Here is a 19,835-nt window from a genome sequence, read left to right on the forward strand (position 1 = left end):
GGCCTGTCTTGTCTGAACTGAGAAAGGCCACCAGCTCAGGGAAGGTTGCTTATGGTTTGGCTGAATGGTCGGGGGAAGCATGGGACCAGACGTCCAGACACAGGCAGAGGGGAGTGTGCAGATGTGGGGTGTGGGCTGTTAGTTAGTTCTGAGGGTCTCAGCTCAAGGCCATCCTGCCGTGCTCTGCTGCGCCATGCGGCTGGGGCCCTGCAAGCCACGTCTCCCGGTTCCCTTTGAAGCTGGATTCTTGCTAAGTTCTGGCACTGGGAGAACTTGGAGGGGACTGGAAAAGGAGACTTTCCCAGGTCCTGGCACCGTCACACCAGCAACAGTTGGCTCCAACCCCAAGGTCCCTGTGCCCCTCCTCTGGGGCAACCACCGCCTCACTGCAGCCCCACCGCACCCCCACCAGAGCTGGGCTTCCTCTAGCGGCTGGAGGGTGCACGGTGCTCGCTTTGTGTACTTATCACCCTCGGGTGCTTCAGCATCTCCTTGCTGCTCCTTCAGCCTTTCAACAACTGCAGGAACAATTCCCTATGTCCAATGCCCTCTGTGGGCAGAACGCCCCGCGCTTTCCGTTCCCTCCTGCACTGAAAGACACCACTTATTGGTCTCCTTGGCTAGGCTCCGTCTGCCCCCATTAAGCATCAAACTCCCTGAGACGGGGCCATGTCTGTCTTCTTCCTCGTTATATTCCTGTGGTAGCCACAGGGTAGGGGCTCAATAAATATTTGTTGAGTGAATACATGGGATTTAAGTGGGGCTGACTTCTTTCCTTACAGCTTGATTTTATATATTTGTTAACTTCTCAGACCTAGGAAGTCTTAGTCTGAACAAGCAAATATCTAATCCCTAATCCAAACTCTTTAAGAATGCCAAGCCCTCCCCCCGAGGGAGCTTGTCCTGACAACTTCTCTAGCTGCAGGAGCCTTTGACAAGTGAGGCTGTGCACCCCTGCTTTTTACCGTTTCCTATCTTGCGATGCTCTTCAACGCTCATGCATCACTCCTTTAAGACAGGGTCCAGGATTTACCACATCCCTCTTACTATTACCTTTTTATTCTTGTATCCCCCTGAAAGCAAAGCATGGGGCTAGAGCAATAGTAGAATCTCAGTAAATATTCCTTGGTTTACAACTGGGATTTGCTCACAAGAGACCCACGCTTTCTAGTAAGAGGTCCAGACGACCACCAACAATAACATAGCATGGGCTCACATTTCTAGAACAGTTGTTACTGAAACCCCAGAGCGGTCTTAGGAGATCTTTGCTGCTGCTGCCCCATTGTTGAGGCTCAGAGTGGTCAAGTAACCTGCCCAGGGTCTCACAGCCATTAGGCGGCAGAGCCAGGCTTACCCCTCCCAACTGACTCTATTTTACTGAACCTGAACAGCACAGGGGGAGGGGCGGGGGGCCTCCCAGGGTAAGGGCTGGGCCTGGGGCCAGGAAGCCAAAACGGGTCCAGGCAACTGGGGAGGTTGACGTCCGACTCCTGTCCACACGGCGCCTCCCGTTCTTCTCAGGATACTTGCTCTTCCCAGCTCCACACTTTAATTTACCTTCCCTTTGCCCTGTCCTCCCGCCCTGTCGCAGCTTTCCTGGGGCCTCCTTGGGCATCACTGCATTGGGCTGGGTCTCAGTGGTGCCCTGGCCATGGAGGCTGTTGGCCCCTGATCCTGCAGGGGCTGGGCAAGGTCAGGGGCGTGGCCGGGGACCAGGTGTGGAATGAAGGGAAAGACAGACACCACAAAGATGAAGTAAAGCTGGGGCAAATTGAGTTTACTTTTACTGCTTCTCAGAAGTATGGAGAATTGAAAAGGGAGCAGAGGGAAACAAGAGAAAGGATTTTTCCTTTTGGAAAACTCAACTTCTAAAGAAGTGTTATAACAAAGGGGTGGTACCTGCCCTAAACCAGGCCCAAGATGAGCCCTAATTCCCTCTCTCAGCCTCACACAGTTGACTGACGGTTCTGGGACTCAGTAAGCTCTCAAACAGGCTTTCACATATAAACAGAGTAGAAAAAGAAACAGGCTGAAATGAAGGGGAAGCTGGGGATCTGGATAAGATGTAAAGGTGAGCTTCCCCAGCGGGAAGGTTCTGGAATGAGCTTCTAGGGTGGTCAGAGTATTTCCTTCTGACCACTGTGTGGGCAAATTAAAAAGCTGAAAGCATCAAACACCAGAGTGTCCACATTGACTCTCCTTTGAACTGGCTGACTCTCTAGAAACCTTCTTAGCTGTTTCTTTGTCATTAGTCAAGTATCTAATTAATAAGTTCACTAGTGAAAAGGTTGAAAGTTAAAAGACTTCCTTGGACTCTTATTTACAGAACTGCCCCTCAGCTGTCGTCACCAGGGCCAGCTGTGTGTCCACCTTTCATCTTGTAAAAAAGCTGATGAGCCCTCTCACAGCAGGCAGGTAATGGTCACATGATCCCTGCCCCAGGCCGGCCACCCACACGCTGTTTGCTCTGAAGAGCCCGGCAGTGGGGCTGTGAGTCACCTGGTCCCCAGCCCGCGGGGCACTGGTACCAGCAGGCTCCCACACTCACTGAGGAAAGGAGGGAATAAACAATGTCTGCTCACTGCATGAAGGAGAAAATAAACGCCATCTGTTTTCACCTTAAAATGCACTGATTCAAAGGCTCCTCACGCTTGGAGCTTACGTTTTGAAATTAACATTGTTTTCAGATGAGAAATCTGAATTCAACTGTAAACCAAACAAAATACAAACTTTAATGTTAAAACCTCCAAAGTCTTATCCGTTGCCGGTGGGAATGTAAAATGGCCCAGCCGCTCTGGAAAACAGTTTGTCTGTAGTGAAGCAGACACTATTATACAACCCAGCAATCACACTCACTCTGGCATTTCCCCAGAGACGTGAAAATTACATCCACCCAATAACCTATATGAGAAAAGAATCTAAAAAAGAATGAATAAATGTATATGCCATAACTACCGAAGCCGGCGCGCCTAGAGCCCGCGCTCCACAACAAGAGAAGCCACCACAATGAGAAGCCCACGCGCCTCAACGAAGAGCAGCCCCCGCTCACCGCAACCAGAGAAAGCCCGCGTGCAGCAGCAAAGACCCAACGCAGCCAAAAATAAAAATAAATTTATAGAAAAAAAATTATAGGGATGGAATTAATAGTCTCCAGGGGTGAGAGAGAGAGTGAAGGAAGACAAGATGGGGTGACTATAAAACAGAAGGAGGAGGGGAGATCTTCATGATGATGGAACGGTTCTGTGTCTTGGTGGTAGGGGTTACGTAAATCTACACGTGTGAGAAAATGGCATGGAAGTAGAGACATAGCTTAAGAATGTCGGCTCCCTGGTGTCATATTGTAAGAGAGAGTTATTACAAAAGGTGTGACTAACAGAAGAGGCTGCGGGAAGGGTGTGGGAGGCCTCTCGGAACTATCTTTGCAACTCCCTATCAATCTATAACTATGACAAAGGTTTGAAAATGTGCATTTTAATGTTAAAAACTCTAAAATAAAGCCACTTAGGCAAAGATCGTTAACAGCAGGCTGTGGGGAGCAGAGCTGGTAGGGAACACGCAGAGCCCCTGGTGTCTGGGCCATCCTAGTCTGTCATCATCATTGATACAAAAGAGCTGGCGGCTGTTGGCAGCGGGGGGCTGGCGTGAGGCCTCAGGGGAGCCCTCTGCTCTCCCTGTGTTTTGGGGCCCTCGTTTTATAAGAAGACCCTCTCTGTCTTAGGGAACAGTGGCTGGAGGAAGCTATGCCTGCAGTCACCCCTGATGTACACCCTGGCCGCCCCCATCATGGACCACATCTGAATCCGAGTTATAGATTTTGCTTTCTCTGCCCCTTTTTGCTGGCCTGAGCTCCCAGTTTGAGAATCTACTCTCTGGACTCATGGCCTTAGAAAAGCATACCCCTGTCCCTGATGCCTTAGGCCCCCCAGACTGAGAGTCTGGGACCCCCCAAGGCCTGGGGCTCTGTGGTCAGCCCCATGGGTGGCAGCAGGCAGCATACCCAGGTGGCCGGGGACAGAGGGGCTTCTGCTAGGCTTATCCAGCACTCTTCTCTCCAGCCCAGCACATCTCCTGCTCATGGGGATCAGAATCAACCACCAGGGAGTTCCCCTGTGGTCCAGTGGTTAAGACTCCGCGCTTCCACTTAAGGGGGTGCAGGTTCGATCCCTGGTTGGGGAAATAAGATACCTCAGGCCGCGCGACGCGTTTAAAAAAAATAATAATTAACCACCAACTGGACATTCTCCCGTCCTCTCCCATTTACCTTCCCATCCGCATCCCAGATATGATGCACACTTGGTCCTATACTCCCTGCTAGGAACGCTCATTTAAGGAGAAAGCAGGTGCAGAAGAGCATGTACCGAATAAACCCATTAAATATATACTCATATGTGTATAAATACGAATATATGCATACACATGGATTATAATTCTTTCTGTATTTTCTAAGTGTTCAGCAATGAACAAGGGTTACTTACGAATTAAAACCGAAGTTGTAATGAGGAAACATCAGACAAGGCCAAATGGAAGGACATTGTACAAAATAACTGATCAGTATTTTCAAAAGTTTCAAGACAAAGATGGAGGGAATCGGCCCAGATCAAAGTAGATGAAGGAGTTACGGCCAGCAAATGACATGCAGAATTCTGAACTGGATCCTGGACCAGGAAAAGGACATTTGTGGGGAATTCAGCACAATCTGAACGAGGTTCATTAGAACAGTGGATAGCATGGTATCAATGTTAATTCCCTGATTTTGACAGTTGTACTATGTAAGATGTGGCCCTTAAGGGAAGCTGAGTAGAGAGTATATGGGAACACTGTTCTACTGTTACTAGCGTTGCTATAAATCTAAAATGATTTCAAAAGAAAAGGAAATGAACGATATGGAACCAGTGACATCATCCCACCCCCTGAGATACTCAAGGCCCCAGAGCCCAGCATAACAAAGCACTTTTCTTCCCCTCCGGGAATTCCGCTGCAGGAGCCCAGCGTCCTGGGGCTGCGGGCACCAGATGGCCCTTCTCACGACTGCCGGGTACTTTCCTGACTCCTGAAGCCCCATCCCTCCAGCCTCCTACCTGCCAGCCTCTCCTGGGGTCCAGGCCTTTCCCTCTCCTGCCCCCAGCCTGGAAATCCAGCCTGTCCTTTGAGGTCCAACTGCAAAGTCGCCTCCTCAGTGACAGGCCCGGACCCCTCTCCGAGGTGACAAGGTCGGATGGCCTCTCCTTGCTGGTGTCACAGCGCAGGACCTTCGCCCCCTCAAGCACCGTCTGACTGTAGCGAGGAAGTGCTTGCGGGCCTCTGTCCAGCAGACAGGGAACCTGGGAGGGCATGGGTCCTGTCGCCAGTGGCTGGTGTGACTGACATAGAGCATGTGCTCCATAAAAAGGGGAGGAGTCGACCCCGACCCTGGCCATTCTTGTGGCTGTTCCGAGGCGAGGGGCACACCTGGTCCAGAGAACTCACAGGAGCGCTGAGATGCCATCAGTCTGGCAGGATGCCCTGACTTGTATCCCCCTAGGGGCCAGGCCTGGCAGAAACCTGCTTCTTGGGTGGGGTTTCAGCTGGAGCCACCCAAACGTGGGGCCCACCCTGGCTGGCTTCCCTTTCTTTCTTTCTTTTTTTTTTTTTTTAAGGCAGTGCCACAGGGCATGCAGGATCTTAGTTCCCCAACCAGGGATCGAACCCGAGCCCCCTGCAGTGGAAGCGCGGAGTCCTAACCACTGGACCACCAGGGAATTCCCAGGCTTAGCTTTCATGTTGCCATCAATGGGCTCCCTTTAGCCAGTTTGCCAAAAGATCACTCAATCAGGCCAGCCTTCCAGGCAGATGACAGGGTGACAGGGCCGTCAGTTCCAACCGGAAGTTAGAACCACTTTCTGTCTTTTTCTCCCTGCCCGGGGCCAGCACTGCCAAACTCAGAGTTGGTAAGAAAATACCACCCACCAACTAGATATTTCAGAAGGTGCTCGAAAACCAAAAGAAACTTCTCTGCCCTAAATTGTTCACCAGACTTGTGATCCCCGTCAGTGAAAAGGACATGGTGACAGCCGGCTCGGAGTGGACTCGAATTCTGTTGAACACTCTGGACCCAGCAAGGATTGGGGCCCTGTTTCAGCTGCAGGGACCCGGAGAGGAAAGCAGTGACAGGTCGTGGAGAGCACCCAGGGCATCTCACACGACTGTTCTATGGCAGATCTTATCATAAGCAACTTGCCACACAACTCCAAGTTCAAGGTTAGCTGACGTGACAATTAAGAAAATCTTGCAAGAGCTGCTCTCAGAAGGAAAGACAGAGTGCCCCCGTTGTGAACTTTAGAAAAGCACAAACAACAAGTAGTTGGAGAAAAGAAACCACATCATAAAAGTCCGTTCCCAACATCTTCCTGAGGACCCAGGATACTTTAGCAGTTCGCCCACACCTCCGATCACCAGGTCGCCTGCCCAGTTACCCCGGTGGGTTTCATTTGGGGAGCAGGTGACCCACCCATACTGCAGAAGCCCAGAGGTGCTCAGGGAAGGATTAGGGGACACCCAGCCTGGAGCCCCATGGGGGAGACTGGAGGCCACGGCAGCTCTGGCCTTGGAGCCCCTTCCCCAGGGAGCTGCTTCCAGCTCCAGGCCGGCATCTCCCAGCCCCCACTTTATGCAGGTGGCCCCCACGGCCCCACTCACCAGCTCGGGCAAGAAGAAGGCGTAGGGGATGGTGAGGAACAGCGCGATCCCCGAGGGTACTTCGGGCTGGGTGTAGCTGGTGGGAGGTGGGTCGCGGGAGGCCATGCTCTCACCCACTGCCTGGCGCCCTGGCTCCACAGCCCGTGCCCGCAGCCCTTCAAATATCACCTCCTGCCCGACACACCCATCAGAGGACGTTGCCTGGAAGGAAAAAAAAAAAAAAAAAACCGTTCCAGCCCAGCAGGTCCTTCCACTGGCTCCAGCCAAGAGAATCCTCAGTGAAATGCGGTTTGTGCATCAGACAGGCTTTCGCCCGGGCTGGGGCAGAGTCGCTAAGGAAGGAGAGCCGGAGCCTCTTCCTAGACTTTTCCTCCTAAGGAAGTTTTGAATCCCAGGCATGCTACTCCAGGGGAGGCCAGCTGTAGCCACCACCCCAACCGGGTGCCCAGAATACAGGCTGAGCCGCTTGAATAACAAGGACCGTTTATTGAAGAGCTACTAGGAGCCAAGAAATCCGCAGTCAGCTCTGGTGCTCCCCACAGCCCGGCACGTGACCGGGTTGCCCCTTTTCCAAGTGAGGAGACCAAGAATCTGCCAGGTCAAGTCAAGGTCACAGCATGCCCTGCTCCCGCCTTCTCCACCTTGGGGGCCTCAAGCCGGAGGGCGAGGAGCCGCCCTCCCTTCCAGCTCCTGCCCCGTCCTGGGGACGTAGCACTTCCTTCTCTCTCTGCACCCTTGTCACCATCCTCCTCTCCTACTTTTCTCTCCCAGCGGAGGAGGGCTCCCTCTCTGGGAAGAATCCGCCCCAGTGGGCACCCCCTCCCTGCCCCAGCACCCCAGCCGGTGCTTCAGGGGCCAGGCTTGGGGCCAAGCGTTTCCTTCCTGCCTTCCGCCTGCCTACTGGCCGAGCTCCAGGGCTGTGACCCAGCGACAAAGTGGCTCCTTTCCCTCTAAAGAAAGGGCCTGGAGATGTGGGCCCTTTGCCTGTCCATCTGAGAATCTGCCACCCTGCAGGAAGGCCTGGTGCCCCAAAGTCTGCTGGGGATGCTGGGGTTTGGAGGTCCATTCTCCCTGCCCTCCGTGGCCTCAGCCCTGGAGTGGAGGGGATGTGGGAGGACTGCTCTGTGTGCTGGGGTCAGGAGATATCCACAACAAGAGGCCAGTTCCTGAACAACCAGGACCGGCCCTCCCGGGCACAGGTCGGGGTAGCAATCTGCTGGGCCTCTGCCTGGTTGGGAGAGAGCTGGGTGAGAGCCAGGGGACAGGGGAGTTTGGACAAATGAGCCCAAAGCAAAGTCACTGCAAAGAGAGGCAAAGGGCACATGGAGTAAACGTCAAGCCAGCCCGGTCATGCCCTCCTTCAGGCCTGGGGGGATCTAGCGGGGAAGTGAGGCCCTGATCCCACCTGCTTTCCAGCCCCACCTCATTTGCAGGATGAACCCAGCACAGCAGGCACTGCCCCAGGAATCCCACCTCTTGCCCCCTCTCCGGACTGTTGTAAATCAGCCGTGGCCACTCTCTTGGGCTGTAGGATACCCTGGACTCAGCCACCGACAACATGGCACATAGTCTATGGGAACAGCTCAGGGAAAACAAGAAGGAAAATAACCTTTCTCGGACTGTGAAGTAGAGTTAATACCAGAACCTGGACAGGGCCTGAGCCACTTCTACCTTCTGAGACAATTCATATGTTTAGAAGGGAAGATGTGACAAAACAAGGCTGTAAAATATTTGGCATATTTTAAACATTTTACATTTAGCCAAGTCATGTTTTATTATATGCGATGAAGTATAGCACAATCTACTGAGGCTCTTCATAAGAAAGCTGTAGGATTCATAATGCACCACAGGCAATGGGACGCTGGGACGGACAGAAGTTTAGAGCTGTGAGAACATCTTCGCCTGCCAGTCCAGCTGATGCCTCGCTGGGGCTGTAGGTGTGAATGCACTGTGAGACAAGGTCAGAGCCTGGTGTGAGGCTGCGCGTCACATTTTCTCCTTTGTGTGTTGGGGCGAGTTAAATGAGATATAGTCTATTTGAAAACTTCCAGGACAGTTCTGGCTAACGGCAGACGCTTAACAAGTAGTTGTTCATCTAATTCTAATCCTGAAATCACTTCTCTTTGCTTCTCCTTTCCATAGTAAGACCAGCACCTCCTCTGTTAATATTTCCATCCTGATATTTTTTAAAATTTTATTTATTTTTGGCTGCGTTGGGTCTTCATTGCTGCACGCGGGCTTTCTCTAGTTGTGGCCAGCGGGGGCTACTCTTCATTGCGGTGTGCGGGCTTCTCACTGCAGTGGCTTCTCTTGTTGCAGAGCACGGGCTCTAGGCGTGTGGGCTTCAGTAGTTGCAGCACTCGGGCTCAGTAGTTGTGGCTCGCAGGCTCTAGAGTGCAGGCTCAGTCATTGTGGCGCACAGGCTTAGCTGCTCCGCGGCGTGTAGGATCTCCCCAGACCAGGGATCGAACCTGTGTCCCCTGCATTCGCAGGTGGTTTCTTAACCACTGTGCCACCAGGGAAGTCCCTCCATTCTGATTTTAAAAAATCATTTCAAAATTGTTTTTGTTGATGTATAATATGCTTACAGAAAAAATGCACAAAACATACAGACCATGAAACCACCACCCAGAGCAAGAAATAGAACGTTGCCAGACGCCACCCAGTCATTTCGCCCTCCCTTCTCCCCAGATGTCTGCTCCCATGATGTCTAACCCTATCAGTCAGTTCTGCTTGATTTTGAATGAATTTCTGTGCGTCTGGCTTCTTTCGCCCAACATTATGCCTGGGAAACTCATCCACGTTGTTGTGTGCTGCTGTAGTTCACTCACTGCTGCACGGTATTCCATTGTATAAATATTCTACACTTTACTCATTCTATTGTTTATGAACATTTGGGTTATTTCAATTTGGGGTCTTAATTAGTAACACTGCTATGAAAATTCTAGAACATATCTTTCAGGGCATCTAGGTATGCATTTTTATTGGGAATATCTCAGGAATGGAATTGTGGGTCATGTGGTGTGCGTTTTTAGATAATGTCAAGCTATTTTTCAAAGTGGTTAAACCATTTATACTCCTACCAACAATGTACACAAATACTATTGCTTATAATTGATGTTTGCATGTTTATTATCATACACTTGGTGTTTGCGTGACATATATGTTCCTACTCTTTTACTTCTAACTTACCTATATCACTATATTTATAATGGTGTGTGTGTGTGTGTGTGTGTGTGTGTGTGTGTGTGTGTGTGGTTATGACAGAGTTGGGCCTTTGTTTTTAATCCGTTTTGCAATTTGCTTTTTTTTTTTTTTTTGTCTGTGCCACACAGCTTGTGGGATCTTAGTTCCCAGACCAGGGATTGAACCCTCGGCCATGGCAGTGAAAGTGCTGTGTCCTGACCACTGGACCACTAGAGAACGCCCAACAATTTGCTGCCTTTAATTGGTATTTTTAGACTATTTACATTTAATGTAATTATTGATATATTTGGATTTTGGTCTACCATTTCATTTTTTGTTTTTTATTTGTTTGCTCTGTGTTTCATTTCTTTCTTTCATCTTTTGGGCCTCCTTTTGGATTTTTAAATCATTTTTATTATTCCATCTTAATTCATCTACTGAGTTTTTTACCATGTCTCTTTGTATTATTTGTTTAGAAGTTGCTCTAGGATTTACAGTATACATACTTAACTTTCCAGTCAACTCAAGAGTACTTTGCCACTTCGGATGGAGTGAAGACCATATAGGTCCCTTTACCCTCTTCTTTTCAGTTGTAGTTGTCATTCATGTTATAAATGCATACGTTGAAAACCCCATCAGACAATGTCATGTTTTTTGCTTTCAACCATCATACATATTTTAAAGAACTTACTTAAGAGAAAAAATTAATCTGTTTACCCAGATATTTACCATTTCTGTTGCTGTTCCTTCATTCTTTTTTTTGTTTGTTTGTTTTTTTTTTTTTTGGTACGCGGGCCTCTCACTGCTGTGGTCTCTCCCGTTGCGGAGCACAGGCTCCGGACGCGCAGGCTCAGCGGCCATGGCTCACGGGCCCAGCCGCTCCCCGGCATGTGGGATCTTCCCGGACCGGGGCATGAACCCACGTCCCCTGCATCGGCAGGCGGACTCTCAACCACTGCGCCACCAGGGAAGCCCCTGTTCCTTCATTCTTGATGTTCCAAGCTTTCCTTTGGTATCATTTCCCTTCTGCCTGAAGAACTTCATTTAGCATTTCTTTCAGAGCAAGTCTGTTGACAATAGATTCCCTTAGTTTTCCTTCATCTGAGAATGTCTTAATTCCACCTTCGTTCCTATAGGGTATTGTTGCAGAATATAGAATTCTGGGTTGCCGGTTTTGTTTTTTCTTTCAGCACTTAAGAAATGTTTTGGCCTCTGGTTTTGATGAGAAATTCTCAGTAATTCAAACTGTTGTTCCCTCTGTTGAATGCATTGTTTTGCTTTGGCTGCTTTCAAGACTTTTTTTTCTTCGTGTTTAGTTTTATAGTTTGATTCTGATATGGCTGTGCATGGCTTTCCCTGAGCTTTTTTTCTTGTTGTTCACTAAGCTTCTGGAATCTGTAACTTTTAAGTCTTTCATCAAATTTTTAAAGTTTTCAGCCATTATTTCTTCAAAAAAACTTTTTTTTCCTGTACTACCCTATTTCTCCCCTCCTACTGAGACTCTGGTTACAAGAATGTTAGACCTTTTGGCATTGTCCCATGGGTTCTTAAGGATTTGTTTATTTTTTCAATCTATTTCCTTTCTATTGTTCAACTGGACAATTTGTATTGATCTATCTATATTGATTTATGTTGACCTATTGAAGTATCTTTAAATTTACTGACTTTTCTATCATCTGCATACTGTTATTGAGTTCATGCAATTAATCTTTTTCATTTTGGTTATTGTATTTTTTGTTTCTAAAACTTCAGTCTGGTTCTTTCTATATCATCTGTTTCTCTGATGAGACTATTCATTTCGAGGGGATTTGCCCTTACTTCTTAGAGCATGATTATAACAGCTGCTTTAATATCTCAATTCCAACAACCATGTCATCTCAGACTTGTTGTCTCTTATTGTCCTTTCATCTTTCCCCTTTGAGAGATTTTCCTGGGTCTTCAAATAACAAGTAATTGTGGATTTTACCTTGGACATTTTGAATATTATGTTATAGGATTATGGGTCTTCTTTAAATCCTATAGAGAATGTTGATTTTTTGTTTGCTTTAGCAGGTGACCAACCTGGTTAGATGCAGGCTCCAAGGAAGTTCCTGTCTACCTTCTCTGGTCTGAAACCACCTGAACAATGTCAGTTCAGTTTTCAAGGCTTTGCAGTGCTATTGAGATCTGTTTGGTGTGTGTGCTAGTCTTGGACCTAGGATCAGTCTGGGACCGTGCTGCTCAGTTCTAAAATCCTCTGGCATGCTGTTTAGGGGCAGCTAAGACATTCACACACTACTTTATGGGATCACTTTCTTTAGCTCCCTCCTCCCCATGATCCCCCCACACTTTCCAGTTCCCAGGTGATCCTGACCCCTCCACCCTCACCTTGGTCCCCTGGCTAAAAAGCCAGGGTTTTACTCTCCCTGCTGTACTGTGACAAAAAGCAACAAGATATATTTATTTACACAGAGAAAGAGAAAGAAGGAAGGATTTCCCCCCATGCTCTTAGGACCACAGTTCCTTTGGTCAGAGAGAAGGGTGCCCTTCCTTAGAGTTTAGTCACCTATCTGGCTGCCACTGCCATTGTCACCCCTACTGTCACTAGATTGCCTGGGGGCAGGAAAGAATGGAAAAAACTCCACAAATAAACAGGGGTTTTCTACACTCTCTCTGCCCTATATGGGCTCTCTTTCCCATTCCTAAGCCCAGAAATGGAGGGCTTTTTCGGAGACGTTTTTGGTCTGTATCCTGTACACAGTTCTAGGTTTCATGTTGTCTGAGCCCAGGCCTGAAGAATCTGGAGGGAAAAAATGGGAAACTCACCACCACTTTGGTAGTATTTTCAATTCTGGTTTCCTTCCCAAACAGTCCCACTTCTACTTATTTTTCAGAGTCCTCAGAAAGCTGTTTCATGCATCCTGTCCAGGGCTTTAGCTGCATTCAGTGGGGAGGAAAGGGTAGAATACCCATCACTATTTGACCAGAACCAAAACTCTACCAGCCTGTTTTGATTCTCTGTATAGCACTTATCACTACCTCGTATTTTTGTTTATTGATTCATTTGCATATTGTTTGTCTCCCGCCCCTGCCCTCCCTCGGATGTTGGCTTCGGAGGAGCAGTAACTGTTTGTATTGAATATTGCCTGGCACACAGTAAGCACTCAATAAATGTTTTCGAATGATTGAATCGACCCTCTCCGTCAGAAAGATTTTGGAGACAACTGCTTCTCTCTTTTTTGTCTCTTCTTCCTCAAACTCTCTCCCCACCAATAAATCGCCTTATACATTTTTCATAAAAGATTTATTGGTTGCCTGATAAGGGGCAGGCCAGGAGAAAGCCAGAGATGCTTGGAGAAGGGACAGCGTATCCATTCTTCCCACTGCACGTGTTAGAAGAACCCATCCCAACTGGCTCTAACAACTAAGGGAATTTATTACCTCAGGTAAGTGAGAAGTTGGGGGAATGTTGGCTTCAGGTGAGGCTTGATCCAGGGACTCAAACAATGCTACCAAGGACCTAAGATCCCCTGTTTGGTCAGCCCTGCCTGCCTGTCGCTGTCACTACCGTTGGCTTTGTTCTTAACCTCACTCGGTGCTACCCCCATGTACACACAGCTCTAGGCTTTCACTTCCCAGTAGTAAAATTGCTGCAATACACAGTGGCTCCAGATCTCACATCTCCTGCTACACTGGGCAGGGAAGGAGAGGGCTCTAGAATAAATCTGGGGTTTGCTCTCTATTGGCCCATTCTTAATCCAATCACTGTGACCAGGGGGAGTGGCATATCCTGATCTTCTTGAGCCAATCATAGCCCCTCCTGGAGCTGTGATGAAAGGGATCAAAGGGTGTGGTATAGTGGGGGGGGGGCTCCTCCAGACGGAGAAGGGGGGGGGTGGAGCTACCAGAAGTCTATGGATATTGGACAGCAAATGCACCAGATGTCCATGCACTTGCTTCCCCCTGTAGAAGGAGGAGCCCAGCCCTCCCCCTTCACCCTGCAGGGACACTCATGTCTCACTGGCTCTGGCCTGCTCATTCAGACACAGCTGGATTGCAGCTACTATCTCTACAAATCAATCTGACTCCCAAATGGGGGAGTTAGAATGCACACAACCACAGCACCAGGCTTGGGAGGAGGCTGCGGTTAATGCTGTTTGTGGCCATTAGGAAGAACTGAGTCTGGTTCCCAGTGTCCTCGGGGTCTGGGCAGGCACAGAAGGCTTCAGGGTCAAAGGACAGCTGGCAGGAAAAAGGACGGACTCACGGGATAATGATTGGGTCTTCCAGAGAGACCTCCCTGGGGAATGGCTCAGAAAGCCTGGAGCCTTTTTTGTTATCTCCCCAAGTGGCCTCTTCGAAAGGGCAAAGTTCAGCAAAGTTAATCTTTGTTGGCAAAGTCAAATACAAATGAGCAGGTTAAGGTCCAGTCTGTCTCCAGAGCACAAGAAATGGACTACCCAAGGGCCAAATTACCAAAGTCCTGAGTGCAAGCTGTTTTCCATCCGTGATTTCTGGTTTCCATTTTATACTCTGCCTGCACGCCTGCACGCCCTCATTCAGTGTCAGTCACTGAGACATAAATTCCGAGGCCTCCGTTTTCCTACACATCATGGCACAGCCCTTCACTCACCGTTCATTTATCACTCCTCCCATCCCTCCCCCCGTCCATCTGTGATTACTCGATTACTGCCTTCAAGTATCAGAATTTCCGCCAGCAAGTCTGGCTCTTGAGGGATCCACGTGTTATTAAATCCACATATTCCTGAGTTTCAGACAGCGAACAGTGGGAGTTCAGAGAGTGAGCTGGTCCCCAACGTGGGATGGCGGCGTCTGGGGAGACAGAGCGCAGTAAGAAGGACCACCTGTGCTGATCGCTTACTCGGTGCCCGCTTCAGGGCTCTTAACCCTGCAGACATGGGATGGCTGGAATTTAAATATCACAGCAACAACGGAAAGACACAGCGAGAGGCCCTTCCAGCAGTCTGTGCCCTTCTTCATGGTTCTCATGTGTGATTACGTCCACATCGTGCACTGTAAGTCAGGATAGGGATCTCATCAGGGCTGCTCCCACCGGGTCCTCCAAGCCGAATGCTGTGCCTGGAGCATAGTAAGTGCTCAGCAAATACATAATGAATGAATGAACGAACGAATGGGCGATTATAAACCTCAGATGTACAGTGCCTTGAATCAGTAGGGCTCTGTCTCAGATTCTCTGTTTTGAGGAAGCAGAACACAAAGCAGCGAGGTTCCAGCCAGCTCTGGTCACCTCCACGCCCAGAGAAAACCTCCCAGCTTGGAATGCTTCACACCAGAGGAAGTGACCAAGTCCACAGCAAAGGATGTCCTGTAACACTGTAAACTGACAAAGCCCTGGGCTGGCAGATGACACTTCCAGCGCCCTCCCTGGTCCCTGGAGGTTTCCCAGATGCTGCTGGGTTGGCAAGTTAAACCTGCTCCGTTTGTATGTGGTATCATGCATTTCAACCACTCCCTTGTGAGTTGTTCTGGCCTCAATCTTAGACCATAAAACCACTGGCGACTGAGGTGGTACCTGCTCCGTAGTACATGCCCCGTCTCTTGCCATCCAGACTGGCCCCCCAGGCCAGGGAGTTGCAACATTTTCCGCCTCCAGCAGATGTGATGGATGTGATGCTCAATCCATTGTATGAGGCTGGAGGTGGAGGGAGCGGGCCAGTCCCCCCCGTCCTCCACAATGGTTCTTTTTTCTTTTTTTTTAAGATTTTTTTTTTTTTTGATGTGGACCATTTTTAAAGTCTCTATTGAATTTGTTACAATATTGCTTCTGTTTTTTGCTTTGGTTTTCTGGCTGCGAGGCATGTGGGATCTTGGCTCCCCGAGCAGGGATCGAACCCGCACCCCCTGCACTGGAAGATGGAGTCTTAACCACTGGACCGCCAGGGAAGGTCCCCCTGCCCCGACCTGTGATTCTGATGTGGGGATCCCCCCTCACAGGGAGGCACCCCATACTTGCTGCCGTCTTGCCGCTCCCCCGCTTCAGTTCTCGGTTAAGTCGGTGTGTTGCCAAGTCACGCTCCTTGACATGCGGACCCCCAAGGACTCATTTCCAGGATGTTTTTGGCTCCTTGACAGCCTCTTCCTGTTTTGGAAGCTAAAAGGTGGCATTAAAAAGCCAGAGAGGTTTCATTGTTTTGGAAAAAAAAGCCTCCACTGACTGAGGAGGGAACTTCAGCCTCTCGATGGCAGAGACACGCTCACCCCTGCGGAACAGCCTCCTCCTTGCGGGCCAACTGCCTCCGCGCCTTCCTTTTGGGCCTGAGCATGACTGAAACTGTTTTCTCTCCTGCCTCGGTGTTTTGCTTATGTGTCAGAAACCCTGAAGTTGGCCGCATTCGTCAAGCACGACACATTTCAAATGAACACAGAAGACAGTCTGTGAAAACACCCTCTAAGGAAAGCTCCCTCGCTCCACGCCGTGCATTCACTGAAAGGAATTCACCAGCAATATTTTCTTTCATTCAGAATGCCCCACCTCTGGCTTGATGCTAAGAATAAGCTAAATGATTAGAAAAAGTAAAAGGTGGCAGTTAGGAATTAAAGAGTCTACAGAAAAATGACCTTCGTAACGGGGAGTGACATGGTTTCATGTTCTCTCAAAGCAGACAGCAGGGACCTAAGATGAGACAACTCTGACAGAACCGGGAAATCTCTGTACATACGCTCGCCACCTCCATTTACACAGGCGGGAACCCCTCTCCTGCAGCAGGAGCTGTGGAGGGCCATGGTCCCAGAGGGAGAGAGGCACCGCCCTGGGAAGGGGACAGGCAGCTCGTCATGATGGTTTCCCACACGTCACTGAGGGCATGGGGTGGGGTCTGGGGGGGCGGTGGAGACATAGTGAAATCTCTTCTCCGAGGCCATGTTCTCTCATGACATTTGTGGCTGGAAGCCCTTTCCCATGTTAAGTTCGGAGATGAAGGCCCACGTTGAGTTTCGGTTAAGGGTTTAGCGGAAGCTGACTAAAGATGTAGCCCAGGAGTTTCATAATACAATGGGTCTCTAAAAGTAAGCGCCTCCTCTAAGGCAGCATGCTGTCCAGAAAAGTTCCTCAGTTGGTGCTCTGACAGTTTAGGTTAAACTCTAATTTGATCGTCTTTTTCTTCCAATAGCCTTCTCATGTTTTATTTTCACATGCAATTCTTAAATGTTTGCACTGATGAGGGGAGTGTCTTAGGTTGTAGATGATACATGGTGTCTCTACGAGGTACATTAGCTGTGCCACTTACTAGCTCTGACTTTAGGAAAATTATCGAATCTGCCTGGCCTGTTTCTTCAGCTGTAGTAATACAGGAAAAAACCAGTGCTGGCCTCCTGTAGTAGCTGTGAGCGCTAACCTAGTAAATGAGAACTACGCAGCAGGCACTCAACAAACGCCAGCCGTACTGTTATCACTCACAGTGAAGGCTTGGGACAATTCACTGGCAGTCACAGGTTTATTTGAAATGCAACAAAATCTTTGTTCTTTGACACAGGGGTGGGGTAACTTAGTCCCCAAAGCCTGGAGGTGTCTTTTGTTTTGTTTTCTTTTCTTTTTAAGAGCACCAATTATATGGACTTGAAAAGGTAAAACTAGATTCTGTTTTTATATCTAATTAGAATAAACCACATTCAAATATTAGACTGAATTCAGTGATTAATAGCACAACTTTCTCAAATAGATTACTCTGATTTCCCCTACATTTCACAACACAAAGTTTATTAGCAAAATCATATATTTAATATATTCTGGGTCCTAGACTCTTATCAGATATGTCATTTGCAAATATCTTCTCCTAGTCTGTAGATTATATTTTCACTTCCTTGAATAGTCATAAATTTAGCTTTTGATAAAATCTTGCCTCCATATAAATCTATAGATACAGTTAACTTAAATTTGTTACTTGGTATTACATACAGAATGGACGACAACAAGGTCCTACTGCATAGCAGAGGGAACTATATCCAATATCCTATGATAAGCCATAATGGAAAAGAATATAAAAAAGAGTGTATATATATGTATAACTGAGTCACTTTGCTATACAGAAGAAATTAACACAACATTGTAAACCAACTATACTTCAATAAGAAAAGAAGAAACAGACTCACAGATATAGAGAACAAATTAGTGGTTACCAGTGGGGAGAGGCAAGATAGGGGTAGGGGATTAAGAGGCACAACTATTAAGTATAAAATAAATAAGCTACAAGGATATATTGTACAGCACAGGGAATATAGCCAGTATTAATAACTCTAAATGGAGTATAATCTTTAAAAATTGTTAATCACTATATTGTACACCTGAAACTTTCATAATATGGTAAATCAACTATACTCAATAAAAAAGAAAAAGAAAAACAAAACAAAAATTTGTTAGTTGGTTTTTGAAAAAAAATTCTCTTTAAATTTAGATATAATAGTATTTCTCATAAAAATTTACTTCATTGTATTAACACATATTCAAATTACCAGATAAATATTTCTTATAGAATGTGGCCTGAACAAAAAAGAATAAAGCCTAGGTTATGATGGGACAGTTACTTCTGGTTTTCTCACGTGATGCAGGTTGTCATGGAGGGTCTATCAGATTCAGCGGGAAGTGGAAGGTCAAGGGGCACCGCTGTCAGGCTGCCACCTTTCTTATCTCACCCAAGAAGTCATAGGTCTGCTCTGAAATGTCGAAAGGCTCATGGAGCCCCGCTGGCGACAGCAGAGCCTGGAGGGTGCCCTCGTTTTCTTGGCTTTGCTTGAGGAAGTCGGCGATGACCTTCCATCGCGCGGCCTCGGTCTCCTCCTCTGCCCACCTGAACGGAGGCAGGAGCGCAGAGTGGAGGAGGGGAAGCGCGCAGTCGTGGTAAACCAGGAGGAACACGGCCTTCTGGAGCTCCTTGTCTCTCTGCGAAAACACCGGCACCACCAGTGACTGTGAGTGGACCCAGCTCATTACTCCTCAAGGGTTACACTGGACGAGCTCTGTTAGCTAGAAGCCGTCTAGGGGGTGGGAGGGGGGTGCGTCAGTGTCTGGCAGCTCAGTCAGGACGTGGACACAACAGGAGTCACCGCGGAGAGAGACAAGTGGTTCTCTCTGAGGGTCTGCAAGGGGCTCCTTGAGGCCGGGGTGCCCCCTGAGTGCCATGGACATTCCATCAAGCAGACTGGGGTGCCAGAGTCTAATTCCGGGGACAAGGGTGCGGTTCCAGGTAAACGGAACTAGGACACGATGTGAAGTCAGCTGTATTGCTGAATGAGGTCAAGGTGATACGGGGGAAGGGTAGCAAGGGCTCTGCGTGAAATCCAGAGAAGGGAGCCCCAAGCAGTAGGAATGTGTTGTCAGCCCCGCCTCCCCATAACAAGAGCTGGGCAACACCCACATGGGCCGTGGCCCGGCTCCAACAGCTGGGGTGGGCATCACAGCCTGGGTGGCGGCCTACACTGCGATGTGGCCCCCACAGGCTACCGTGTGTGGACAGGCAGCTCCTACAGGCCCGAGGCCCAGCACCTGTCCACTGCCAAGCTAGAAGGGCATTAAACCTGCCAGTTTTAGTCAAACAAAAACTCAAATAAGGATACAATATATACACTTTTTTTTTTCAATTTTTAGTGTCTTTGTTCTCCCGTGATTCCTTGAGGATAATGAAAAGTTCAGATTAGTAGTCCTAAAACCATGGACCATGGGCCCCATGCAGCCCACTGCCATCTCTTTTTAGAAATAGTTTTACAGAAAACAGCCCTGCCCAGGTGTTTACATATTGCCTGAAGCTGCCTTGCGTTACAGTGGCAGAGCTGGGTGTTTGAGACAGACCACATGTGGCCTGCAAAGCCAAAAATATTTACTCTCCGGCCCTTTACCAGAAAAGTTTGTCAATCCCAGACTAGAGCAGTCAAGCCACTACTCACTGATCACCGCAAGTTCTGTAATGACCACACTCTCCGGCCACGTAAGCACAGCCACGCCTGCTTTCAATGTGTGCTAC

The 19,835-nt window shown here is 48.5% G+C and overlaps 1 protein-coding gene across 12 annotated transcripts in view; it reads right to left on the reverse strand.

The window, feature by feature from the left end:
* The window catches only part of LOC101328570 (nephrocystin-1), a 99,410-nt gene that overhangs the window by 20,702 nt on the left and 58,873 nt on the right, over positions 1 to 19,835 (reverse strand). For 6 of the 12 annotated variants that reach the window (XM_073791107.1, XM_073791111.1, XM_073791110.1 and 3 more), the window contains one exon: positions 6,676 to 6,876. In XM_073791107.1, coding sequence (XP_073647208.1) covers positions 6,676 to 6,876 — 201 coding nt within the window. Of the gene's footprint in view, positions 1 to 6,675; positions 6,877 to 7,316; positions 7,458 to 12,666; positions 12,762 to 13,129; positions 18,758 to 19,835 lie in introns of those variants that run through there. The other 6 variants (XM_073791112.1, XM_019931083.3, XM_019931082.3 and 3 more) reach the window with 3 other exon arrangements.

Source organism: Tursiops truncatus, chromosome 14 (assembly GCF_011762595.2).
Source record: "Tursiops truncatus isolate mTurTru1 chromosome 14, mTurTru1.mat.Y, whole genome shotgun sequence".
Classification (NCBI taxonomy): domain Eukaryota; kingdom Metazoa; phylum Chordata; class Mammalia; order Artiodactyla; family Delphinidae; genus Tursiops; species Tursiops truncatus.